The sequence below is a fragment of the Pteropus vampyrus genome, unplaced genomic scaffold (assembly GCF_000151845.1).
Source record: "Pteropus vampyrus isolate Shadow unplaced genomic scaffold, Pvam_2.0 Scaffold23, whole genome shotgun sequence".
Lineage (NCBI taxonomy): Eukaryota > Metazoa > Chordata > Mammalia > Chiroptera > Pteropodidae > Pteropus > Pteropus vampyrus.
Window position 1 is genome coordinate 2,363,536 of NW_011888804.1, and position 27,640 is coordinate 2,391,175.

Here is a 27,640-nt window from a genome sequence, read left to right on the forward strand (position 1 = left end):
GCCCGGGCGGCCGGCGACGGCCCCGGGGCTGGGGGGAGTCCAGCCCGGATATTGAGTGCAGCCATTGAGAAAAGCCAAACTCTTGTGTGTGTGCGTCTCGAATAGCCCCCAAGATGGCCGCCAATGTGGGATCGATGTTTCAATATTGGAAGCGATTTGATCTACGGCGACTCCAGGTTAGTGCGGGCAGCGCCGGCCGCGCGGCCGTGGGGAGCCCTCGGGCGCGCCCTGGGCGCATTGGGGAGGTCCCCGGGAGGGAGGGCGGGCGCCCCAGGGCGGCGGGCGGCGGCTGCTGGGGCTCGCCTGGGCTCGGCTGCCCGCTGCCCATCGATAGGTATTAGGAATTGATCTCGCCGCTGCTCTTTGTTCGGTTCAATCATCGATTAGCCGCCGCGACCATGGAGAAGCGCTAGTGAGCTCTCGGCCCGGGAAGCGAACCGGCTGGCGAGCGGCCGAGCGAGGCGCAGGGAAGGCAGAGGCTGCGGTCCCGGGCAGGGGGCTGCGGGCGGGACCCTCGGAGGCCCCCCTCACGACGCACTTTGCGCGCCTCCCAACTTCGCGGCGCTAGGGGAGGCCGCGGAGCGCGCCGCATGCCTGTCCGTGCCCGGCTGGGGCTGAGGCTGGGGCTGGGGAGGGAGGGAGGGAACTGGCGGGCAGGGAGGAGGAGGAGAGAGGAGGAGGCAGCTGGGGTTGGGGAGGAGGCGGCTTCGCGCCCTGCCGCCCGCGAGCACCTCCGCCGCCGCCGCCGCCCGCCAGGCTACGCAGCCCGGACGCGCCGCCACCCAGGGGCTGCTGCCCCAGTCGCCGCAGCCACCGTCGCCAGACTGGCCGCCTGCGCTGGCAGACCTCACCTCGGGCCGGGTTCTCGGGGTTCGTCTTTGCTTCTTGCCTTTTAACCCCTTTCTAAGTCTAGATGGGGTCGGGGGTGGAGCTGGGCCCGGGGCGCGCTTAAGTTTGCGCTCCTGCCTTGGGGGCCGTGGAGAGCAGGGAGCGCTGCAGAGCAGGTGACTCCCGGCTCTCGGGCCTTCGGGAACTTTTAAATGGGAGATTCCCTCGCTGTCTTCTGCCTACTGTTTTTCCTCCCCGTCGCTCCCCGCGTTTCTTCTCTCTCCAGTCTCTCCTTTTCTTCTTTTTCCTTTTCCCTTATCCTTCCCTAGGGTGACTCCCAAAGCCCAGCATTTTATCCCTATTCTGCTTTTCTCTGGGAATCTGCCCCTGATTTTGGGGTGTTGTCTTTTGACCCCCTAAGGAGGCAGGGCTGGGGTGAAGTCTCAGAACTGCCAGCTGTAAACACAGCTCTAACCTCTGTTCTTTCTCGCGTGCCCAGGAGGTTCCTGACAAGCCCTCCCCCGCTCCCCCCTGGAGTCTGCAAAGTCTCCTCTGGCACAGTGAGAACAAGGGGCAGGGAAGTGGTGCAGATAACCGGGCTATTAGAGCATCCTGCCTTGGCCTTGACATTCTCTGAAGAAGGGAGAGCATCAGACTGGAGATAAAAAAAGGGACTCACTTAAAAAAAAATCCCCCTGCAAATCTCTTAACTTTCTTCTGATAAGTGGATCCAGTACTCCCCTCCTCCAGGCCCCTTCCCAGCTCCCCTCCTTCCTAACCCCTTTCTCCCCACTGGCCCCCCTCCCCCAAAGCCATTGAGCTGGAGAGAAAATCGGGGCACTCAGGCATGCAGTTAATAACTGCGAATGCCTTGCAATTCCAGGTCTTCACTTGAGTTGGGGCTACAGTTTGGTGGCCAGCTTAGCCGAGCAGGGCGGTGAGCTGTGCTTTCTGGTTTAAATGATGCTAAAGTGGCCTTTCTGGAAGGGCGGGGCAGGGGGGAGAGGGAGAGAAAGAGAGGAAAAGAGAGTGAGTGTGTGTGTGTGTGTATGTAGGTTTGTGGCGGGGAGAGAGAGAGAGTTTGGGCAGCCAAACTGAGCTTGGCACGAAGGCCAATGGTAATCGTATTCCCTGCTAATGTTTGTAAATGAGACCCGGGCATGGCTGGGGGACAGCGTCTTTATTTATGATTGATGTTCTGTAACATAAGGAATGACAAGAACGTGGCAGACAAGAGGAGAGGAACCAGAAGGGCTGGTGAAAGCCCTTTGCAAGGTCCTATTGTTATTCTGGGCTGGAGAAAATTTCTGCGGCGAGATTTACAGCGCTGGTATTTGCTCCCGGTTGGCCGGAATGTCAGTTAACACAATTTTCATTAGATAACTCGTTTTCAATCCCGGGAGCTTGGCCTGCAGTGGGGAGGGGAGGGGATGAGGTGGGTCGAGTGGGTTGGGTGGGCTGGGGCTGGGTGCTGAGGGGCGAGAGCAGCTCCCAGGGGCTGATTTCTGAGCTTCGGTGGTGGTGGGGAGGGGGGCAGTGGCGCGGTTTGAACCTCACTCTTCCCTCCAGCTCAGGGATATTTTGTGGAGCAGTTGAGGTCATCCAAATCTTGATCCCAGTTGGGCTCCCATTGATCTGGGAACCTTTGTTAGGGTTTTAGAAGATTCTGAGGTGGAAAAGCACATTCGAACTGGAAGGATGAAGGTGGCAGGGTAGATCTTATACAGGTGATGGGAAACCAGGGCCAAAACCTTTCCCCCAACAGAGTGTATACGTGAGGGCGGGGCGGGGGGGGTGTTTATTAAGACAATGGCTGGTGTGTCAGGCACAAAAGGAGAAGGCTCTAGGGAAGGGGGGTAAGCTCATTTACATGGATAATAAGTGGGGAGGGGTCCCTGTGGGAGTTTGAATGGCTGTACACTTTTAGAGAGCAGAGAAATAATTGTGGCAGCCCTGGCCGTGTGCAAACATTTAGGCCCTCACATCTGCCATGGTCCCCACCCTCATCCTGAAATATTCAGTTGTTCCCTTGCCCAACAGGCCTGCAGCTTCCCCTCCTATTCTCACTGATGGCATTTTTGTTGGAAACGGATTATGAGCCTAAGCACTTTCGCTCAGGATCATCTCTTGTGTGTAATGCTAATGACTCCTACGCCACACTTTTATTTTCATTTTTTTTCCTTCTCGCTTTCCTCTTATAGAGGAAATAACCAGGAAAGAATACTTCCACTGGCTTATTCTGAGATCTGGGTGGGAGAGATGGGCCCCCACCCCAGGCCCTGCACAAGCCAAAAGCTTTGGCCCCCTGGTCACGTGGCCCAGCCGCCTGTGAGTGTGAGGAGGTGTGTGGCTTCAATTCTTGGTTGTTCAGGTTGATTGGTTTCGCGCAGCCTGGTTGCTGAGTGTTAAAGTAGCCGAGGCAGCAAAGGCAACCCGTGTCCCCAGGCCAGACCGTGCTGCTGACGCCACGCCGATCCTGGCAAGAAAGGTGACCTTCTACCAACCTAGCGTACAGCCCTCTGGAAGTATATATTTTTCAAATATGGAAGCAGTCCAGTTATTCCTTCCAGTGCTATCTCTGAACACAACAGGGCTGTTTTCCTAGGATGGAAGTCAGTCAGCAGTCTTAATGACTTGTGGGCTGATGATAAAGATGCTCTGACATGAGGTACCTTATTCCAGGACCCCTGGAACTGCTTTCCTCCTTTCTTTTCTTTTTTCTCTGCTGCTAGCAGTATAGGAAACGAGGAGAAATAAAATTCCATCCCAAAGATAATGCCGGACATATTTCATTTGGTTATAAGATTGCTTTATGGTGAACATTACTAATGCAGTATTTTTTTATGGCTTTTCTGTATATAATCGTTGTAACAGGATTCATACCTTTATGATTTTCTTTTTGTGCTCTACTTTGCCACTTTTTTTATGATGCTCTGGGTCCAGCCTTTTTTCCCTCGAAGAGATTTAATTAAGCTAACAAGAGTTGAGGGTGTCCAGTCTAAATGAGGGCGCCTAGTTCAAATGCATATCTGTGTTTCTTAGGAGGAAGGATGTTGGCTGGAGGGACCACATGGTGTGAGTTTTGGAGAAAGAGGCAAATTCTGCTTGAGGTGTGACCATTTAGGGAGGAAGAGTGACAGGATAAGCAAGAGAGGCTAGACTTTTGTAAGGGGTTTGGAGAAACTTCTGGGAAGGCTCAATTTTTCAGTGCACAGGAGATGGGGTTTGATGGAATGTTTTTACCTGCTCAAAGTTTAGAAAAGAGCATGGATGTGATTAAAATATTATAACCTTATGATATTCTGAAGTGCATAAATTTTACATATCAGCCACAGAGAGTTTAGACATCCATTAGAGCCTCTGACAGCTTGACTTATCTAAATGTGCTATCATTTAACAATGTGTCAAAATTCCTCTTTCTATAGATGACAGCAGTAAATAAGCTATCAGCCCTGTTGGCAGAATCCTAACTTTGGAAACTTTGCCATAATAGAATCACTGCTGGGTGGAGAGCATGAATAGACCAGGCTTAGCATAACCCAGGCCCATGGGATGGGTTGGCGTTAGGCGAGGGCTGTAGGAGGATCAGAGGGGGAGGACAAGGAGAAGTGGGGGACACGGGGTGAGAGGGGATTTCTAGGAGCAGCTTTGTGAATTAAAAAAAAAACCAAACAATTGTCCAGTTCCCTTACAAGTCCAACCAGTAGGTGACCTCATTCTATCTGCCTCTCCAATACATCAGAGCCCACGCCCTGTGGGCCTTTTCTGCAGAAGGAGCTAGAAACAGGTGTTGAGAATTTATTTAAAGAACCCGGCAGTCTTTTCTGGGCATCCCAAAATTCTGGTTTCTCAACTTGGCAGAAATTCCTTCCCAAAGATGGGTTCTTTCTTTGAATGCTAGAAGAAAAATGAGCAGCGTCTCACCCCCGGCCACCTTTGCTGTTGGAGGTCTCAAAGTTTCTTTTATTAATACCTGAATTCACTGTAGAAAATTGAGAAACAACGGACTAGACTAAAGAAGCAGATAAGCGTTTTGGTGGGTTATTTCAGATGCTATTCTGACTAGAGGGAATAGTTTTTCTGATGGTGGTGGTGGTGGTTTTTCTTTTTTATTTCTTCCTTTTTCTTTCTTCCTTCCCCTCCTCCCCTCCTGCTGCTGCTGCTGCTTCTTTTCTAAATTCTCCTGTTAAGAAGATTCCGTCTCTGAACTTGCCATTCTATTGTGGTAACCTTTCTTCTAGCAGATGGGATTTCAAATGTGAGCACCTTGGCTGGTGCTAAATTTGGTCCTGGATGATGGTAGATGCGGCCATCCAGAAAGTGTGGTTTTCTCTGCTGCTTCTGAAAGAGTTGAATTTCTGGCAGCTTTCCGGTTACCTGATTCAGAGCCCAAGCCTGGCAGAGGTTGGGAAGGGGACTGAGGTTGTTGCCTGCTTTTGTCTCTGGCTTTGGAATTCAGGGTTCAATCATCCTTTTGATTTTTCCCTCCGGGTGGTGCTCTTTATTTATGATATAGTGGCTTATAACGCAGGTATCACAGAAGGTGGAGGTAGTTGGCAGAGGGCAAGGGCCCCAAGACATCTAGTTTGTGTGCCTCTAGCACTCCTGGGTGAGTTACCCAACATCCCAAATCTCCTGTTTCTTAATTCATCACACAGGTCAACTGTGCCCATCTGGTGGTTGTAAAGGTACTGGCATACTTTGTGTTGGTTAAACTGTAGTGTCTTCTGATGACCTTGGGGCCTGTTGTGGTGGTGGTGGGCGCTGTTGACCTTTTAAGCAGATTTTTGAGATAAGAAATTGTGTCCAGGATGAAGTTATTTGATTTCTAAACCTTGATGAACCTTTTCACAAAAATGGGTTGTAGTGTTTTACAGGCAGTATATTCATATCATACTTAGATTAAAATCCAAAGTCCTTTCCCCTGATTGCAAGGCTCCACATGATCTGCCCCCCTTTATATCTCTCTGGCTCCATTGCCAGCCTCTGTCCCCCTACACTCTTCTCCAATCACAATGGCCTTCTTTTTGTCTCTCAAACATATTGAGCACATTCCTACCTAGGGCCTTTGCACTTGCAGTTCCCTCTCTCTCTGAGACTCTTTTCCTCCAGATCTTGCCAGGCTGGCTTCCTCATTTCAGTCTCAGTTTCAATATCTGGACTACTCAGCCTGAAGGAGGCTAAAGAAGCTTGCACAACGCAACAGCAAATGTGCTTCTACATCATTAAGGACAGTATTTCCCTGATGGTTTTGACCTTATAACCTTCTCAGGGTGTGGCATCTCTCTAGACACTCTAGGAAACCTTCGAGGTCTACCATTAGGGGTGGCAAACTTTTTCTGTAAAGAGTCATAATAATATACTTTAGGCTTTCTGAGCTATATGGTCTCTTTTGCAAGTGCTCCATTCTGCTACTTACTATAGCATGAAAATAGCCATAGACAGGAAGAATGAATGGGCATGGCTGTATTCCAGTAAAACTTTATTTAAAAAACAAGCAGAGGGCCCGATTTGGCCTGAGGGTCAAATTTTGCTGCCAGTGGTCTATATGATGGCTGTCGTATAGGCTGTGGCATGGCTGAAGTTATTCGCTTTTCAGTTAAGAATATTAAGGTAGATCACACTTGGTTCCCGAAACTTGTTTTTTATAATCTTTCCATCACGAGGGAAGTACCAGGAGCCAGGATGGTGAGGAGCGGCTTCCTGGCTTCCATTGCTGGCTCTGTCACCTATTAGCTGTGTGAATTTGGATGAGTCACTTTACTTCTCTGAGCCTTGTTCTCTTTGTCTTTAAATGGGACTAGTAATAGTCTCTACCTTTTAGGTTCTTGGAGATTAAAGCACTTTAAACATAAAAGTGCTTAGCATGGTGCCGGACATAGTTGCTGCTCTCTAAGCTCCTTGCTTCTTATTGTTGTGGTTGGTATTTTTAGAGTGAGAGAAGGCTGAAAAAAACAAACAAACATCAGCTCCTGGAACTTGCTGGCCTTCCAGGCTGTTCTAGAACTTTCTGGGCAAGTTTTCTCTTCTCTCTTACTCCATTGGGAGCTTTATTATTTATTACTAATATTATATGTAATGTCTTGTATTTTAGGATCTCTGACCACATAGGTTATAGACTGGGAGCTATATGTCTGGCCCATGGATGTATCTGTCCACATTAGTGCAATATTTTAGAACACTTATGTGTAAGTTGTCAGCATTTAAAACACAGGAGATGTTACCTATGACATCCAGATGTCCAGTGTCCTTTGCAAATTCAGAGCTGTGGCCACACTGGGCAGGGAGTGGAGACCTGGGAAGAGCTACTAAGCGGAGGGAACGGCCAGTACAAGGCCCTGGGTTGAAGGTACGCAGTGGGTCAGGCCAGCTGTAGAGGGTCATGAGGCAGATCTTGGGGAGGGTAGCTATCAAGGCCACTGGCTGCCTTCTTCCAAGTGCCTAATGTCAGATGGGGCTGCATTTCCAGAAAAAAAGGCCCTTGACCAGCTCCGTGAAGACATGAGTCGGAGGTCACAGAGCCTGCTGTCTCTGCTGCTCAGTGGCTTAGTCACCCTCAAAATGAGCCTGTGACTGTCCCTCTTTCTTTCCCAGTCTCTTCACTACCCCCTCCACCCCCAGCCTCTGCCATCTTTTAGTTCAACCAAATGAAACAGCAATTCCAGGATACACATTTGTCATTAAAAAGAAAGAAAGAAAGATAAAAAAATCAATCCTTCAGCCTCTTTGGCCCAAGCTGGTCGTCTGCCTGAGACGCCCGGAGCCGAGCAGTGCTTAAGACTCTCCTAGCCGCCGTCGCTCAAACTGGACGGGGTAAATGGCTCCCCGGGAACCATTACGGTCGATTGACTTGTCCAGCCGGCTGTTGGAGCGTGGGTGCTATAGATGGGGAGACCACAGGGGTCACCAGGGCAGCTGGTTGGGCGCAGCTTCCTCCGAGCGGAACAGTCAGAGGTTACTCTGCTAGGGCCACCTATTTGGGGTGCCTATTGTCCGTTATGCATGCTGGTGAGTACAGGTATTGGGGCCGGGGGGAATGTGATATGGGTTGTAGAATCAAGCTCTGTACCCTCCCACTCCCAAAGATATTAAGAGTGGACTCTGGAGCGAGGTGGTCTGTGTTCAAGTCCCAGCTCCGCCACTTACCAGCTGTGTGACTTTAGGCAAGTCACTTAACCTCTCTGAGCCTTGGTTTTCTCATATGTAAACTGGGGATAATAGTATCATTTCCTTAAGGATTGTTGGGAAGGTTAAGTGAGTTAATGCATGAGAAATGCTGAATGAAGTCTTTGCCTAGTGCATAAAATGCTGGGTAATGTTAATAATTGCTATTGTCCTTCCCTCTGGAAATGTATATTTGCCACTCACAGTATAATTGTTTATAACTGATAATTTTATGTTATTTAAAAATGTAACTAATGGTTATAAATAATAATAGCATAAATATTATAACTAATGATTATATACTATAGATATGGTGAATGAGGAAGGCAAAGTGCCAGTTTCCGCAGAGCCCACAGACAATGGGGGAGGTGGATGCATGGGACAGGTGTGTAGTGACATGCTGGGATTAGATTCTGAGATTCTTCCTGGAAGAAGTGACCCTTCAGCCGAGATCTCAAGGACAAGGTCAGGGTAAAGCATCCCATCAGAGGAAATAGCATGTGCTAAGACCCTGAGGTGGGTGGAAGAATAGTACATGCAAGGAACTGAGGGAAGGTTCTGAGTGGCTTCACTCTTACCATCTGTCAATCTGGAGTAAGGATGGAGCATAAAATAAGGTTGTTTAGCTGGTGCATGGCTTGGAGTGAATGCTCACTCAGTGGGCACTTTGTAAACTGTCAAACACAGTAAAAGCCTTAGATATTACTTTTATTTTTCAACAAGATATTCAGCCCAATTCTTGATCTGTTGCAGAGTACCTTTGCCCCTTTTTCTGTTTCTATCTCATGATCATGTGCAAGGCAGCCAGGGTTCAAATCCCAGTTCTGCTCCTTCCTGGCTGCATATCCTTGGGCAAGTTATTTCCCCTTTCTGAGACTTGGTTTTCTTGTCTATAAGATGAGTATAGTAATGGTACCGCTAGCGGTGGCCATGGGAATATGCCTTCCAAATCTCTGGCTATAGGGAGTATGATTGGGCAGTGGCTCCAGATGCTGCTCTGGGAGATCCAGTCGCGACCAGAGACTGAGTGTAGGTCTAAAGCAGACCTGTTCCTGGAATATACGGGACTCCTCTGCTGGCTCTGGACTCCTCAGCAATCTGGGACGCTTCTGCCAATCTACCTACCTACTTACCTTCCATTCTTCCTTCCCTCTCTTCTTTATTCTGGCTCCCTTCCGTAGGCATAGGTATAAACTCCAATGTCTCTTTGCCTTTTAATCCTGCTTTTGTGTCTGCTTCTCATATGACCACAATCTCTTACAGAAGAGATGAATTGAGATTTGGATGTCTACCTAAGGCACCCAGTTCATAGGAAGCACTCAGTTTAAGTACCTGCTATGTCTTATTGGGAGCCTGGGGAGCTGTCACTCCCAGCATTGCCTCTTCCTGGTTGCCTGTTCTTCCTTGGCTCATAGGCCCTGCACGCTGAGGTCCGTCCTTCCCTTTATCATCTCCCCATTATCTCTTGCTCTCATCTCCTGTCACTCTCCCCCCTCTTTATTCAAGCCATTCTGGCCTCTTCACTGTTTCTTGAACATGCTAAGCATGTTTAAACCTCAGGGCCTTTGCATTTGCTCTTCCCTCTACCTGGGAAGCTCTTTCCCCGACATCTCTGTAGTTCTTTCTCTCTCATTCAGTCCTCTTCTTAAATATCACATCTGCAGAGAGGTCCTCTCTAACCTCTCTTTCCAAAACAGCCTGCCCCCATCTCTTTACCATACTTTCCCTGATATATAATGTATATTTATTTGTTCATTTGTTTACTATCTGCCTCCCTCCCTGAGAAGGGGAAGGACATAATAAGTTCTCAATAAACATTTGAATGGTGGAATGGATGAATGCCAGCGGAAGGGTGAGGTGGAAACGGCTGCCTTTGCTTCACTGTTGGGGAATAGGCCTGGGGAACTCAATTCCTCCCAGACCGCCAGCTGCTTCACTCATCTCTGGCTCTTCAAAGTCCCTCACTCCATACTCGGGAATTGGGCTCCAGCCTCAGGCCCGTGGCGGACGAGGATTTATCTTTAGCTCTATTAGTCCCGCTTTAGAAACTGGTGACCCCAATTCCAGCCTGGGAGGTGGCTCCCATCCTAATTAATAAATTCATTAATTAATTGCCGGCAGGCTTTGGGCCATTAGTGATGGCTTGGTGGCCTCAGTTATAGGCAGCTCAAATCAGGTCCCTGCAGCCTGTGAGATGACTGTCATGGGAGACACAAGATAGCCCGTTAAGGTTTTTGGACCCAGATAACATTCTTCTCCTGAAGCCTGGTTCATGGGCCCACTTGATCAGCCCTGCAGGCATCAGAAAGGGACAAAGATCTCTGGACAGTTACCCCAGAGTTGAGGAGTTTTCCTTCTCAGCATCTCTTGGGAACAATAGTTTATAATAGGGTGAAACACCTGGATTGAAGTATCCCCTTTCATTTGTGACTGAGGGCCCCTGTCCAGGCCTCAGTTTTTCTGTCTCAAATGGAGTTTCCCTGGGTTGTGCTGACAGGTCATTCATTTGTTCATTTAATGACCATTATTTAGCACCTGCCATGTTCCAGGTGCTGCAATGAGGTGTTGAGGTGCAGCAGTGAGCAAAAACAAAGTCCACACCCTTATAAAGCTTCTGTTTTATAATCATTCAGAGACAGAAGGACTTTTCTTCAAGAGTGTGAGAAGTAAAGAATGACACCCCGATGTAGACACTTATCCTAGGGCTAGCACATTGTAAGCCTTCCTTAAATGGTGACTGTTATTATCAATAATAATCATCATGCCTTTATATCTTAATGATCTTAATAATAATAATAATAACAATAATAATAATTATTATTTATTATTAAAATGTGAGAGTATTTTCTGTTGAATTTCGGTTGCCCTGGGAGCAGCACCTGAAATGATTTTGAGCATGGACTTGGAGCAGTCACACCTTACTGTGGAACCTGGTCTTGCTGTTTCTTAACTGGGAGGCTTTGGAGAGTGAGAAGGAAACTCTCTGCACAGGAAGACCTGGCAGTTCTTTAACAAATAGCTATTGAACCTTTATTGCACGCCAGACAGTGTTCAGAGCCCATAACAAATATTATCTCATTTAATTTTCATAATAACCCTAGACAGGGAAACCCACTAATATCCCATTTTGTTGCAGAGCAGACTGAGGCACAGAAGGTTGAGTCCAAGGCCACATTGCCAGCAGGCAGCAGAGCCCAGACTCAGACCCAGGACCCAGGTCTGTTGACCATCCATGTCCTTGCTCTTGACTTACTAGTGGCTAGAGGTGCCTCTCTCAGAGGTGCATATCCCCTCCCTCCTTACCCCGCCCAGGGGTTCCCCTATAGATAGTGACTATGCTTATATTTTTCCCTTTAATACATTTTTTAAACCTCTTAAAACACTTTGCCACTGTCAACTCATAGAAATGAATCCAGGCCCACAAGCCTGAGAGGCACGGGTGGTGGGGGGGTGGATTAATTAATATCACAAGAAAGATTCCTCTCTTCTGGTCTGGAAAATGAGTGCCACCCAGCCATCCATCCATCCCAGCCCATCCGCTGGAGTCTGGAGCCACGTGGCGCGCCCTGTCGTCAGGCCTTCGTTCCGCAAGATGGAATTCTCAGTCTGGGCTGATAATAAGCAGGTATTGATTGCTGCCTTGGTCATTATCAAGATTTATTTAGTCAATATGGCCTCCCCGGTCAATGAATCGTGTCGTTGATAAAGAAGGAAGGGGATAGACTTGTAGGGTTTATTAAAAAAGTTTTTCAGATTTTTTTTTAAATGGCTAAGTCCAGTCCCCCTTTCCCTGGCCTTATCAGCCCCACTCTACATTTCATATTTGGCTCCATAAGCTCTTTCCTTTCATGGAGGAACTTTCTTTTATTGTTCTGGCTTCTGGAAGCAAAAACTTGGAGTCAGAGCTGGGTCTGGAATGACTCCTGGGACTTGGCTGTCTCCTCACTTTTCTGGGCCTGGGGGTCTACTCCTTGGCTTATCCAGCCCAGTCTGGCCAGAGTCCTTGCTCTGAACCTGACCTGTATTCAGCAAATAGCAGATATTTACTGAACATGTGCTGTGGGTCCAGCACAGTGCCAGGTGCTGGGTAGAAAGGGGCATTCTAAACAAATAAATGTGTCATTACAGAAGTAGAAGGAATGGAAGAAAGAAATGACCAGATGCTAAAATTGAGATGAAGTGGATACCTGTTTATTCAGGAGGCCACACTGAGTAGGTGACATTTAGGCTGACACCTGAACAATAAGGAGCTAGTCAGGCAAAGTTTGGGCGATATAAACTTAACAGCCCTGTGCAAATGCCCTGAGTGGGGAATCAGTTTGGTATGTCTAGGAACTGAAGTAATGCCTGTGTGGCTAGGACAGGGTGGGCAAGGAGGGGAGGGGCGGGAAGGGGATGAGGGCAGAGTGGCGGTAGGGCAGTTCACACAGGTCCTTGTGGACCACAGTAGGGAGTTGTGCTGGAAGTCTAGCAGGTTCTAGGTGATTGCCCATCTCCCAGCCACCCAACATTCTTTCACCTATTCATTTTAAGTTTGCTTAGTCATCCAGCTGTCTACTTTCCCATTCCTACCGACTTCCTTCCATCCATCCATCCATCCATCCATCCATCCATCCATCCATTCATCCATTCACCCACTCACCCACTCATACACCCACCCATGCACATATCTTCATCCAACATCTATTCAGCCAACATCAGGAATGCAAAGATGAGGATGGAGCTGTTTCTGTTTTTAGAGATTTTATAGACTGGTGGAAAAGTCAGCTATATACAAATAATCCCAAAGCAGCGTGGCCAAAACGGTCATTAAAGGCTGTGTACAGCTGTGGGGGCTGAGAGGAGAGTCAGCCACTGGCCGCACAGGCCTGTGAGGTTGGCACAAGGCTGCTGGAGAGAGCTATCTGCCTGGGGCATGTAGTCCACCCCACAGGCCTGTGGTTTTAGAGCTGTTCTCTAGCTTAGGCACTGGAACGGGAGGGGCGGTACGCTGCCAATGAGGAGACATCACAGGAATCATTGTCACCAAACCCTCTGACAGGCCAAGGAAGGATCAAGCTCTGTCCTGTAGCAGACCGAAGCTCAGCAAAGTCCTTGAGAGAGACTTTTTGGGTCGGGGGGTTTGTCTGACTGAGAGGGTAGGCAGGGCTGGTTGCCATGCCTACTACTGGGCCAGGGCTTCCTGGTGGTGCGGTTCAGTGCAGACGGATAGCTTGGTGCTCAGAGCCTGTCAGAGGTGATCTCGCCTGTGCTATTAGACTGCTCCTGTTCTGCAGAGGAGGAAACTGAGGCATAGGGTGCATGATGTAGACGAGATCTGCATTCCCTTTCTTATGAAGGCCAGGCAGAGGAACCTACACCCTCCACCTTCTTCCCCTTCACTGCCACATTTCTAGAGTGTCTGCCTCACACTCTATCTCTCTTTTTATATATCCTGTCCATACTCTAGCCAACTTCGTCCCCAATCCCAAAGGAACTTCGCCTGTTGGCTTCCCCTATTGGCTTCCCCTTTGTCCTTCTGTTGCTACATTCTCCTTCATTGTCCTCCTACCTCTTGCCATTATTTCTCTGCTTCTTTCCAGGCCCATGCTCCTCTGCTGGCCTCTAAATATGTCAGTCCCTCTAAAGTTTGTGTCTTCTTTGTACCCTCACCCTGTGTGACCTCATCAGTGTTCACAGCACCACTGCCTCCCAGCTCTCCACTCTCCACCTCAGGGTTCCAGACCTATCAACTCAACAGTCTTCTTGCCATTTCTTGAAGGCCTGCCTTTAAGATGTGTCCTACTCATGATGTCCAAAGCCTTACTCTCCTAACACTTGGTCTTTATCTCAAGGATGGCTCCACCCAGGTCTATAGGTTAGAAACCTGGGAACTGCTCTGACCATCTCCTTCTCCCCTGTGCTGATGGGGATTTTACCTCCTAGATACTTCACACATCTCTTCCCCCACCTTCATCTTCACCATTGGCTTTTGGGCCCATGCCCCCCATCACTTCTCTCCTGGACTTTAGTTTCCCAGTGTGCTTCCCTGTACTGACTCTGGCCTCCCCCACTCTTTTTGATACATGGAAGGTAGTGAGATTATTAAAAACCTGTTAAGAACTGGTTTCGATGCTCCCTTTTGCCTCTGGGACACAGGCTCCAGTGTGGCCTTCTTGTCCTTCATTCTAGGTTTCTAGTGTTGCAAATCTTCTGTTTTCTTGTTAACTTTCTGTCTAATTGTTTTACTCACTATTAAAAGTAGGATACTGAAGTCTCCAACCATTGTTTTTGAATTATCTATTTTTCCCTTAATTTTTCTCAGTTTTGATTCATGTGTTTTGGTGCTCTGTTATTAGGTGCATATATGTTTTTAGTTATATCTTCCTGATGGGTTGACCCTTTTATCATTATAAAATATTCCTCTTTATTTTTAGTAACATTTTTTCCTTTTAAAGTTTATTTTGTCTGATATCTTTGTGGCCACTCCCACTTTCTTATAGTGGCTGTTTGTATGATATACCTTTTTTCATTCTTTTATTTTCAATCTGTGTTTTTGAATTTAAAGCATGTCTCCTATAGGCAGTATATAATTGGATCTTGTTTTTTTTTAATCCAGTCTGGAAGTTTCTGCCTTTTGATTGGATTGTTTAACCTATTCACATTTAATATTATTATTGATATAGTTGGATTTACATTTGCCATTTTGCTTTCTATATAGTTCATGTATTTTTTTGTTCCTGTTTTTCTTTATTGCTTTCTTTTGCATTGAGTAAATATTTTCTAATGTAGCCCTTTAATTTTATTGATTTTAAACTATATTTTTGAGGGTTTTTTTAGTAGTTACTCTAGGGTTTACCATATACATCTTAGCAGAGTCAGCTTCAGAGTTATACTAGCTTAATTCTAATATGTGCTCTGTTCTTGACCTTGATCTTGAGCCACTTTCCCTATGCTCTTCATGTTCCAGACATATGTCTTCCTTCATTTTCCTCTGCAACACACTGTCCTGTTGACCTACTCCTCCATGAGATGGTGAACCCATCTCTATTGCACTTACTGTAGTGGGTATCAGACATAGTTCTGTGGATTATTGATTAATGCATGCTTTCTTCTGTGAACTCTGAGCTCAGTGAGAGCACAGAGCAACTTGTCCCGAGAACCTAGCAGCAGAGGGCTGAGTACATAGTAGGCCCACAAAACGCCTCAGTCAAATGAACAAACAGGGGTTGATGTGAATGTCATGTGGCTGTATTTATGTGTGTATAACTGCATCTTTGTGTTTACATATCTATGAGTATGTTTGTGGGTCTTTGCACATTTATGTGTGTGTCTGTCTTTATGTTTGTATCTTAGCGTGTTTCTGTACGTGTGATTATCTGAGTGTGTCTTTGTGTCCTTCTGAGTGCCTTTGAATGTGTGCCTGTGTGTCCGCATTCTCATATGGGTGTCTGAATGTGCCGTGCATGTGTCAGTATGTGCCCTTGTCCATACATGCACCTTAGTGTGTATATCTATGTGATTGTGTGCTCACACTCCCAGGCAGCAGCTCTTTGTAACATCTCCTTATTTTTTGACTGGTTTGGTGTAGCATTTAAGCTAAGCATGGCCACCCAAATATTGATCACATGCAGTGGAGGTGACATGGGACCTCCTATAGGGACAGCTGGCAGGCATTGCCTCCTCAGAATTGGCCACTGTACCTGCCCAATTCTCCCAGCCTCAACTTGATCCCTTAGAGGGAAAACTCCAGGTTGGTAGCTTGGCTCAGGGGCAGAATGGGGCTCCTGGCTCTCCTCTCACCTCTGTGTGATATAGCCAGGGGACTGCCCCTTTGGGTGCCTCAGTTTCTTTACCTGTGAAAGCGGGGTACCGATTATAGTTAGCTCATAGGGTCATACATAGTATGGAGAAAATGAAATAACCCATGCAAAGGGCCCAACATGGAGCCTAGCGCACACCAGGCACTCGATAAATGTTACTCTGTGACCCGCCCTCATGCTTGTCCTCTGTTACCTCTTGCTTTGGCAGTGGGAGAGATGATTTCAGGCCATGGCATGGAAGCAAATGATTAAGGAACCCTCTTTTTTCAAGGGGCTCTCTCCAAATGGCATCTCTGGGGCCATCCAAGGGATGCACAACTATTCTAGGGTAAGCGACATGCTAACTCACAGATGCCCAGAGAAGTTCAAAGGTTTCCCATAGACACCCAGTGCTTTCCCAGCAGAGTTGGGATTTGCCCCAGAAGTTTGTGGCTTGTAGCAATCTACCAGCTGCTTCCATAGTTTCCAGCCTCAGCTCTGTGTCTTATTACCCAAACCTCTGTTTTACTCACCAAACCCCTACACATCCTCCTTGTCTTCAAACTGTCACACTTCTCATACTTTCCAGCCTTTGCATTTGCTGGTTCCTCTGCCTGGAACACTGTTCCCCTTGTTCTTTGTTGGCCCCAGCCCACATTCCCTGACTCTGTGATGGGTTGGGTGCTATCCTCGATCTTCCGCTTGCACATCCCTGGCCTGGGCTGCTTTCCAGGCCACTGGGTGATTCCCTGGTTCGTTGATCTCCCCCATCACACAATGATCTCATTACTCTACATCACAGCTGCAGTAACTGGTATGGCACTTGGTGAATGCTGAAGGCCTGGTGACTTGATCAGAGGTCACATTTCAAAAGCTCAGATTCCTTGCTTCTCTTCACCTGGCATCCCTGGGCCAGTGTTTCAAGTAGGGCAGTAGTCAGCTGAGCTGGGTAATGGGGGTTGGGAGTGGAAGGTAGGTTTCCCATTTCATACAACCCCCCACTGAGCACACTTGTCCCATCGATGCCCCCTTTGTGGCTTCCACAGGCATGTGAGCAACCTCGCTCTAGGGACCAGCTGTGTCAAGTTTGACTGATATGGAGGTGATTCTACCTTCTCTGGCCTTAGTGTAGCCATTCCAGAAAATGGGCAGAATTTATATGACCTTTCAGGGATGAGAGGTGCTTTAAAGTTATGTTTTTTAATTTTAATTTTATTCATTTTTTATTTAACAAAACACTTATGAAAGGTGGCTGTGTGCCAGGCACAACTCTGAAGTGCTTCCTAAATACCATCATTTAAATGATCTAATTACCATAACAATGCTGTGATGCAGACACTATTAATATCCCCCCCCCCCCCACCGCCCCGACTTTGCAGAAGAGGAAGCTAAAGTACAGAGAAGTTAAGTGACTTGCTCAAGGTCACTCAGCAGAGCCAGGCAGTCTGACTCCAGAGCCTGGTTCATAGGCTCTCCTGCCTCTTGTTATTTCTGTGACTATCCCAAGCACAGGCTGTGTATAGTTGGGAAGGGGTTACTGTATGTGCAGGTTTTCCTTGCAAAAGTCTTATGTGATAGTGTTTCGCCCTCAGTGGTCAGTGCTGGCTGGCAGGAGCGGGGACCTGGGCCAGGATTCCCTGAGCGGGCATTGACAAGCAGCTGGAATCTCAGGGTCCTGGGGCCAGGGTTGGAGCTGGTGACCAGACTCTCGGAGGAGCCAGGCCTTTTCCTGCCCTTCACCTTCTGGTGTAGCTGGACCCTAGGCCCCTTGGGCCAGCATCCTGGAAGTCTTTCTGAACCAGCGCCATCCCTTGGAGGGCATTCTCCTCAGCCTCTGCAAACAAGGTGGTTGTCCCATGGCTCATGGCCTACTTTGTGAAATTCATCTCTGGAAAAAAAATTACTCTTTGAGCAGAGCATCTTGGCATCTTGTGGTAGGCGAGGCCTTCTGAGACTTTATTCCTCCCTGGAGCAAGGAGGAGAGAAACCCAGGCCTAGCTCCTGCTCCCACATGGCTGCCAAGGTTGGGGCATTCCAGGGAAGTCGGCTTCCCCAGCCCATCTCCCTGGCCTCCAGAGCTGGTCCAGTTGCCTCAGCTGCCTCATCAGTGCCTGCTCCCTGGCACCCTGCCCGGGATGCTCCTTTAGTGGGTTGGGGCTGGCCTGGCCACCAGCAGGTGGGTGGGCTTGGGTCATTGCGTCTGGGGTGCATCGATGGGCTGCCTTCATTAAGCACCTTGCTAATGAGAATCAAACCACTTCACTAGGAGTCGGGTGGATCTGAGCCTAGCTCTGCCGTGAACCAGCCGTGGGTTCTGAGTAGACCACTCAGCTATATGGGGGTCTCAGTTTTGTCTTCCATACTCTGGGGTGTCCTGTACTCTCTCCCCTCCATTGTAGACCCCACAGTGGTGGTTTGCTGCGCCCCTCCTGCCCCTGCACACAGCAGACATTTGGAGCACTCAGGGCTGTTGAGAGCTGACTAAAGAGGCATAAGGTGGAAACTGATTATGGCTTTCTTTGGGAGTTCTTGTCACTGGTGGTCAGATCCATCGACTGGTTTCTCATGCTGGGCCTCTTTGATGGATGGGTCTGTGAGGAATGGGGGGGATTGGGGATAGGACATTTCTTGAAATATGTGATTGTATATGTCTGCCAATGTAGCAGTAATTTATTGCTATGTAATAAAGCACCCCAAAACTTAGGTAAAGCAACTGTTTGTACTCACAGAATCTGTGAGGCAGGAATTAGGACAGAACCCAGCTGAATAAGTTTGTCTCTAGTCCATGATATCTGGGGCTTCAGCTGGGAAGATTCAAAGTTTGAGGGTAACTTGGCAACTCACACTTCTGGCTGTTGGTGTTGGCTGTTGCCTGGGACCTCAGCTACCAGCCAGCACACCAACATGTGGCCTCTCCATGTGGTCTTTCTGTTATGAGAGCCATTTTGGGCTTACTCATAGCATGGTGTCTGGGTCCCAGGGGCGAGAGTCCCAAGAGAGCAAGGTGGAAGGGAAAGCGTTTTCATGATCTAGTCTTGGAAGTTGCAGAGAGTCACTTCTATCTACTCTGCTGGTCAAGGCAGTTACAAAAGACCACCCAGGTTCAAAAGGAGGGGCCAATAGGAGGGACTACTCCATGGGTCCAGTGTCAGGATCACATTGCAAGGAGAGCATGTATAATGAGAGATATTGTGGTGGCCATTTTTGGAAAAAACTATTTGCTACAGTAAGAGTGGTGGTGGTGATTCAAGACCAAGTGTGACAAGCTGTTAAATAAGTGGGTGTGACACAAAGTAATTGAATAGGAGCAGGTATGACAGGGAGTAGCTGAGGAGGGGAATAGGTGTGCCAGGAGGTTGTACGAGAAGAGTAGGTGTGGCAGAAACCCCTGTGCGAGGGCAGTGGGTGTGACAGGAAGTGGCCAGACAGAGAGATCTGGGTTCGCCCAAGTCCGCCATGTTGGAAGTGGGCCTGGCAGTAACAGTGCTGAAGATGCTGGCACTCATCTCACTTTCCAAGCTGCTGCCTTGAAGGCCTCGGGGTGACTGGGTTGATTCCAGCATGGGGACCCAGACCCGGCCAACTCCCTCCTTTACTAGCTCTGTCCTGCTCTCTGTCCCAGCTTCTGCCATGTTTTACTCTTCCAGGAGGCCTGTATGCTCCTCACTCCCTCCATTGGCTTTCCCTTTTTCTAGAAAGAGCGACTCCCACCACAACAACCTGGAAGAGCTCCAACTACCATACTTTTCTTCAAATAAAAGCAGCTAATTAACATTATTCTTTAATTATTGCCTTTATCAACAAGGGGTCTGATTTGTACCAGCAGGATAGTTGCTTTCCCTTAAACTACCCAAGTGAATGCTTCAGTTCCTGGTGCTTTTGAAATGAATTTGATGTCATCTGCCCAGAGTCACTTAATGGGAACGCCTGGGTAATGACTGAACGCGCTAACTCCGTTAGCAGCCCTGGAAGCATGTAATTTGGCCCCTCAGGCAACAGCACTTTTGAAATCTCTGGATAGTTTTGAACTCTCTGTTCTTAATTAAATATGCAATTTTTCACGGTAACCAGGTTAATTCTTTTGTGTTGTGTTGTAATACTGTTAGGAATTTTCATAGTTCTTATTAAACATTATTCAGGCATTGTGAATTCCATAATTAAAAAAAATGAAAAGAACAAAGCTTGATTCACTCCTTTCTTTTCCCTGGCTAATTTATCAAATGAATTTTGCAAATTTTTCTTTCTGTCCCCAGACAGTGTGGCAAGTGTTTTAAAGGGGAAGGATTTAATTGCCCTGTAGGGATTGGCTGGTTATGAAGGATTTGGCTGTTTGATTAGTAAACCCATTTGGGAATGGTCTAATGCTCCATGATCTTAAAAATTGTCTGATTGTACCCTCTCCAAGGAGGGCTCTCTTTTCGTTATGTAGAGCATCAACTTCACACAAGTGTAGTTATTAGGTAGTGAAGAAGGAGAGAGAAAAGATCTGACTTTATTTTAAATTGGGGATCTTGGGAGATTCCCGCCCCACCTTGCATTTCCTTGGCTGGGGAGGAAGGAAGCACACAGGAGAGAAACTGAGAGACAGAGACAAAGCAATTCTCAAATCTCTGGTACAAGAGAAGGTGGGGGACCTCTGAGAGGATGGGGCTCAAGGGAATGGTTTACTGCATCCTTGCAGATAATGGCACTCACCACACTGGCCAGCTAAAGAGGTGGCTCATAAGCTGAGGAGGCCCATCCTTGCAGGGTTTCTGGGGCAGGAGAGTTTCTTTTCCATTTCTGGAATTGAGCCTGGTCTCTGAAAAAATGTGCAGACCCTACTGAGTGTGGTAGGTGGAGAGGACCATGTCCCCCACATGTCCTTATAAGACCAGGGCTGCCCTGTCAAGGCCTGCTAGGCTGAGATAGTCGAGCCCTTCTAGTGGGGGGAGTAGGATCACTGGCTAATTCCTGGACCTTTTTATTTCCAGTGAGGACCTCATTAATGCCTCAATTTTCCCCATCTGCAGAATGGAGAGGATTACTTCTAGCCTCCTCTTGCTTTCCTGGGTTCTCCCAGCCTGTTTCCCAGAAATAGGGAGGTGGGAGTTAAGAGAGGAGGGCAGGGGCCAGATCTTGCAGGGCCTTGAAGGCTACAGCATGGAACTGGGATTTGTTTTTAAGGCCAAAGCTCCTTAGAGATCGGAGGAAGGGAGGGGTGACTTGGAAGTGATGCTACCAAGCAGAAGGCAGTTGGTGGTGGGGACTCAGGCCCGGCTGGGGACAAGCAGGAGGGGGTCTTTGTGCGAGAGCGTGGGCTCTACCACAGCCCCTCCCACCCCCACTTCCTTCTTCCCCATATTTAGCATCTTCAGCCCCGAGCCCTGGGAAACCCCCCACCTTGGGGTCACCCTCAGCTGGTCTGGGAAACCCCCCACCTTGGGGTCACCCTCAGCTGGTCTGACAGTTGGAGCTAGGGGTAGGAGATGTTGCTCATTTCTTCAGGGGTGCCTGAGGGGCAGCACCACAGTGGGTTTAAACAGGTGCTGCAGGTTTTCAAGCCAGAAACCAGGTTTTATGAACATTCTTTCAAGATGAAAATGTACAGAAGAAACTGAATAGAAGTAAATGCTGAGCACACAGATCAAACCTATGCATAAATGCCAAATTGAACCTGTGGCCCCTGGGTCTCCATGTCTATCCCAGTGCTTATGGGGTCTCTAAACTGGTCAAAAGAATCATCATCTCAATAGCGATTATTTGCTGAGTGCTTTCCCAGTTCTAAGAGCTGTGCTGAGCCCTTGACAGGTACGAACTCATTTAATACTCACAACTTTAGGAGGTAGGTGGAGTCTTATTCCATTTCTCAGATGGGCAGGACTGAAGGTCGAGAGATGACACCTGGATATGAATCCCTGGTCTTGATCCTGACTCACGTGGTCTTTTTGGCTGGTCACAGGACTCCATTGTGAAAGACATCCCTGGGAAATCATGGTAGGGAGGTGACAGTGACTTACATTAGGTCACATGGCAATGCCCTTGCTTGATTTTGAGGTTAAAACCAAGAGTCGAGGACCCTGAGCTCTGCCTTGAGTGATCTTTATTTAAAAAATGAAATCAGGTCATCACACCCTCTCCTCTACTCAGAAACATTCAGTTACTCCTCATCGCTCATGGGAAAAAGTTCATACTTTAACCTTGGCTTTACAAGGTCTGTAGTGATCACCTCTTCCCACCCTCATCTGCCTCCACCATCTTATCTCTTACTAGACTTCCTTACCCCCAACTACCCCAGCCAGACTTAAACTATTATCTGGTCCCCAAGTGGCTTATGTTTTCTTACCTCCAGACCTTTGCACATGCTGTTTCCCCTGCCTGGAACTCCTTTGGCATCACCCTTCCTGACAAACTTCTCTTGTCCTTCATATTTCTAATCTGGGAGGTGTTTCTTAACCTTTGCACTGCATTAGTCCCCTCCCCTTAATTACATTACAGTTCATTGAAATTGCTTGCCTTGTCTTTTTTATTTTAAGATCTACAAGGGCAGCGTTTGTATTTGTCTTGTTGACTCTTGTCCCAAGTACAGAGCTTGGCACATATTGGATGCTCAGTAAATATCTTTTCGATGGTACCACACTTCTGCTGCTCCCAGGAAGTACAAAATCAGGGGTCTCATTCCTAAACTTTCTGGGCCTCAGCAGGAAGCAGGGGTTCAGTTTGGTTTGAAGATGCTAAGAGGATTAAATTATACTTCCCCGAGGCTCAGCCTAGCCTGCAACTCTGGAAGGCTTTGTTGGAGCCGACGGCCTCCATGAAGTGTGGACAAGACAAGGGCGCTTCTCTGAGGGCCAGGAAAAGAGGCTGCCATGCTGCCTTCAGAAGCAGAGAGAAGGAAGACTTGACACCTCCCCCGCCCTTCTCCCTATTATCAGCTTAATCCTCTGGATGGCCAGGTGCCAGTGATAAAGATGAAGGGAAATGACAGTTATCTTTCCTCCAAGAAGAGCTTGAGGTCTTAGAAAGAAAGCGAGCTGTGACACCTGCCACTTCTGAGCCTCGGGCCTCTGGCCTGCCACACTGCCCTCCTTTGCAGGGCAGTTTCAGGAAGTCCCCAGCCATGTGGAAGCCAGACTCTGTTTGGTGGACTGCAGGCCTATGGTATCGTCAGCTGTACACTCGCACATGCACACTCACACGCACAGAGGAAGGGGGAGTGCATCTTTCCAGTCCTGCATCCCTGCACACAATGGCCCATAGCTTTCTTTGCTCTGCTTTCTTCCTGTCTGTTTTCATTTCTGTTTGAGTTATTAGGGGACCTAGAGTTACCAAGGAAAGCTTGGGTTATGAGTGGGTGGGGAGGTGCAGGCCACGGAAGGATTATTGGAGAATCCCATAACTGAAAGGAAAAGAAGGGATTTAAAAATTAATTTTGTCGTATAAAAGCCATGTTACCATGTTACTAGAAGGTTTTGAAAAGAGAGGAAAGAGGTGGGTGGAGAGAATGATGCCAATAATACAACCCCTGTTAGTGCTCCAGTGTGCTTCCATGTACTTTTCTTCCTGGTTTGCTATCAGAAGAACATCCAGTTCTGTTTCATGGTGTTTTTACTTAATATCAGCATTAGCCTTTCCATATCATTCTGCTATCTTTAGAACAAGTGTGCATATTTATGTTGGGGACTCTTGTGTGGAAATACAGATGTGTATACACACACATACACACACACTCAGCTAAACCAAGTGAGAGCACAGGGCCATTTTAGTTGAGGGTCCTTAAGTATTTTATTGTGATTAAATATTAATCTGGTGCTTATGATGTGAATGTGGCACTTTGCAGTAGGTAAAACTGGACTATGTAGCAAAGGCTTGAAAAGCTACAGGGCCCAACTCAGCAAGGAAGCAACTGGCTGAGGAATTAGAGTGGGGCTGGGGTGAGGGGATTCATTCATTCATTCAGTCAGTCAGTCAGTCACACATCTGTTCAAGGAGTATTTATCCAGCACCTAGTCTGTACCAGGTCCCGGATCATGTGCTAGATATACCTCAGTGATCAACACGGACATGCTGTCTGCCTTCATGGCACTTTTAGTCTTCATGGTATTTAGAAGGAAAATTCCTTAAGAGACTAACATTAATCAAATAATTATACATATTTGAAATTACAAACCCTGCTAAGGGCTGCGGAGGACATGAGCTAGGAATGATGAGATTGTGTAACATTTAACCCGGAAGTCAGGGAAGGACTCCTGAGTTAGTGAGGTGAAGAGGATCCATTATAGTCCAGGCAGAGGAAGGGAGCAGCACGTGCAAAAGTCCTGGGATGGGAGGTCACATCTCTGGTTCTAGAAAGTGAAAAACAGCCAGTGTTGCTGGAGCACAGGGTGAGAGGCAGAGAAGTGGGTGTGACTGGGCAGACAGAGCTGGCTCAAAAGGGGCTTATAAGGCCTGCTGGGGTCTTTATCCTGAACAGAAGGGAACTGGGGGGAGGGGCTTTGGATGAAAGAGGAGAACTGGAGAGGTTTGAGGGCCTGGAGCCTGGGGTGGGAGAAGTAGCTAGGCAAGGAGGCTCAGCTACTCCCACCATCATCCCTTGCCTCGAGACTGCATGCCCAGCCTCATCTAGTAAATTTACCAGTCTACAGGATGGAGCAGGCCAAGGTAGGGACAGGAATAAAGCAATTTCCCTCGGGGGTGAGGGGGCTTCATCACATTCAAATATATGCTTCCTTTCTGCCGTTTATTATTTACCTAGGGGCTATGAAAAGAGAAAGATCCAAAAAAAAAAAAGGAAGGGAAAAAACCCCTCACCAAATCCATCATTGCTCCAGGCGTGCAGCCTGAGGGAACAAGTATTTTTTTCTCCAATATTTGTGTGTGTTTGAGTGTGTGAAATGTCATGTTAAAACTCTAAGCCCTGCCAGCATAGAGGGCTCTGGGGTCTTCGGAGCTGTCAGGTGTGGGGGCCACCATTGCCCTCCACATCCCGATGAGGGCTGGCAAAGCGGACCTGTCCTCTGCAGGATGGTGGGCTTCCGTTTCTCATCTGCTTTGTGTTTCAACAACTCAAGCTTGGCCTGCCTCGAGAGCTGGTGGTTCTCAGGCAGGCTGTTTTCTGGAAGGGTGGAATTCCCAAATGAGAGGTTGGGAGGTGCAGGGAGTCCAGGGTGCTTGGCAGCTGCCCCTGTATAGTAATATTCTGTGCCTCACACATTCTTATTAGCATCGTAATCGCTCCAAAATACTGATTCATTATCGCACCCCGAGCTGCAGACTGAGGCAGTGGGGTTTAATAGTTCCATATGAGCCATTCTGGGCTGTTGAATAAATATTGCTCATTCTGAAAAATTGAGTAAATGTGTGTTTATGCTGGCAATGAGAAGGCACCAGCCAAATAGGTTGTTGGTGTCTGGGCCAGCCACAGGTGAGTTGGTTGTGGACAGGGAAATGCTCACACTCCCGAGAAATATCCGAGTCATTCCTGGCTGGCCTTGGGAATAGTCTTCTGGACGTGGAGGTTGGAATTAGGAAAAAGGTTTTGCCCTGAAGTGAGGGCAAAAGGACCCTCATATTCCTCGTGCATGTGGAAATGGCTACAGGGTGGACAGGAAAGACCTAGGCCCTCCAAGCCTGTATAGACAAAGGATAGGATTCAGAACTGGATGGCTGGAGTTAAGTGTGCAGGTGAGTGGGTTCCACTCTGGGGTCCCAGTTCTGCCACCTGATAATTGTGGGAGCCCAGGCAAGTTACTTGACCTCCCTGTGGCCTCCAGTTTTCTCATCTGTAAAATGGGTGATAAAAGTACTTTCTCAGAGTTGTTGTGGGATTTCAACAAGCATGTACTTATAAGTTCAAAGGCGCCTGGTATCATGCATGAGAAATGTTAGTTATTAACATGATTCTGGTGTGGCATGGAGAGAAAGTTTCCATTTGGATCTATCTCAGTTTTGGCCCTTGCGAATTTCTCTTAATTTTTTTTTTTTTTTTAATCAGACTAACCTATAAGTTTAAAGGGATGTCAGTATATTTTATATAGCATCCTGGGTGTTTTGTAGTGGGAACATTTTCCAGTTATCTTGTCTCTCATGTTACTAGACTCAGAAGTTCTTTCAATGTAATGAAAAGTTGAATTTCTCCTGTAGAATTCTTTAGAATGTCTGGCATCCCCCTGCTTTTCAGGTGACCTGACACTTGTCACTTGCCCTGGGGTTCAGGCCCACTTTGTCACTAGTAGGGATCAGAGGCCAAACATCTCATGGGGGTCTCTCTACCTTACCTTTGCCCAGGGCTCGAATCCAATTCAGCCAACATTTGTTGAGCACCCACTGGTACCAGGCCCCTGGGCAAGGGATGAAGGGGTTCAGCACTGTACTAATGACAAGTATCTGTGCTAGCAGATACCACCCCATGGTCATTATATCTGGGGACCTTCCTCTATCCCAGCATGTCAGTCCCCTTGTGCCATTCTAAGGGAAATTGACTCATTTAAGTGTTTTTCTCTAGGGTCAGAATGGGGTCAAGATTAAGAGCACTGGCTTTGAAGTCCACCTCTTACAAGCTGTGTGATGTTGAGTAAGCCCTTGCACTTCTTTGACCATCAGCTTCTCTGACTGTAAGATGAATGACAGAAGGTTGCTATAAGGATCCTATGAGATCATTTATGGAAGGCACTTGGCACCTGGTGAGTGCTCAATGGATATTCCTATTTGTGACCCAAATGACCATTGTGAGTCTGCCTCTCATGAAAACAGACTTAGAGAAGTCAGGCTGAAGAGGTGGCAAGGCCCTCTCATGCTCATAGAATGGCAAAGTCAGGCAGCAGGGCAGACACCATTGCTTACAGCGTGTAGCAGATACACCTTGGAGTATCCGCCCTGCTCTCTGCCATTCCTGTAGTGGCCTTTTTCTTGCTTCCTACCTCCTCCCCTGAATCATGTGACTCAACCCAGGGAGAAGGGAGAGCTGCCAATCACAGTACTCTTATCTTCTTGGCTACAATGATTGGTCCAAGGGGAAGTTACATGTCTCCAGCTGGGCCAGTCAGAGAGCTTCCCTGGGATTTTCAACTGGGGCAGAGAGAGCAGTCTGTCTTCTCTCTGGCTGAGATGCCGGAAGGAAGGAACCTTGGAGAAGGGCTGGGCAGTGACTCGGTCCCAGTCATGTCAGTAAACCACCATAGAAATAAGGTCTCACATGGAGCGTTAGTAGATGTGGAATGTTCCCATCCTCTGGATCTCAGATTCTCTTAAGAGAAGGCTATTGGTACCTCCTAACAGGAGTTACCTACCCTTTTCCCCAGTCACACTCAAGCCCAGCAGGTCTGACTCATTGGGAATAGATTTTGCCTACTTTGTAAACATAGCCCATAGACACCTGCAAAGTCCTACAGGTCTCCCGGAGCCCGGAGACCGGAGCCCACTGCACCTGCTGACATCCAGCACGGTTCTTCTCCCTTATCTTTCATCTCAAAGAAAGACCATCTTGAAAGATTGTTTTGTGTGCAGTTTACCCAAACGCCACTTTTTCTCATTTTGCCAGTTGCTCTTTTTCCCTCCTTCCTTTGCTTTCTTTCTTGGATTCACTCTGGGGTTGGCTTCCTTGAACCAAAATAACTCACAATGCACGCAGAAAGCGTTTCCTGTGGGTGAATGACATTTGTATGAAAAGAAGGCAAAGCCGCCGATTTCTGTCCTTTGAAGACGCTTGTCAGCCAGTGCTGCGGTGGAGTGTCAGACGTCACCCGGGGTGACTGTTGAGATGCAGGCAACAGTAAGCTTTTTTGCAGAAAGCCTTCAGTCCAAACTTTGCGCTCTCCAGGGACCCAGGAGCAGCATCCATTTTCTGAAGAGATTAAAGACGATGCTGGTTGGAGCATCTGGTACTTTCT

General features: G+C 47.8%; 1 protein-coding gene across 1 annotated transcript in view; it reads left to right on the plus strand.

The window, feature by feature from the left end:
* Positions 1–99: 99 nt before the first annotated feature.
* The window catches only part of CUX2 (cut like homeobox 2), a 229,497-nt gene continuing 201,956 nt past the window's right edge, over positions 100–27,640 (plus strand). The window contains exon 1 of the mRNA XM_011356049.2: positions 100–176. Coding sequence (XP_011354351.1) covers positions 114–176 — 63 coding nt within the window. The 5' untranslated portion in view covers positions 100–113. The remainder of the gene's footprint in view (positions 177–27,640) is intronic.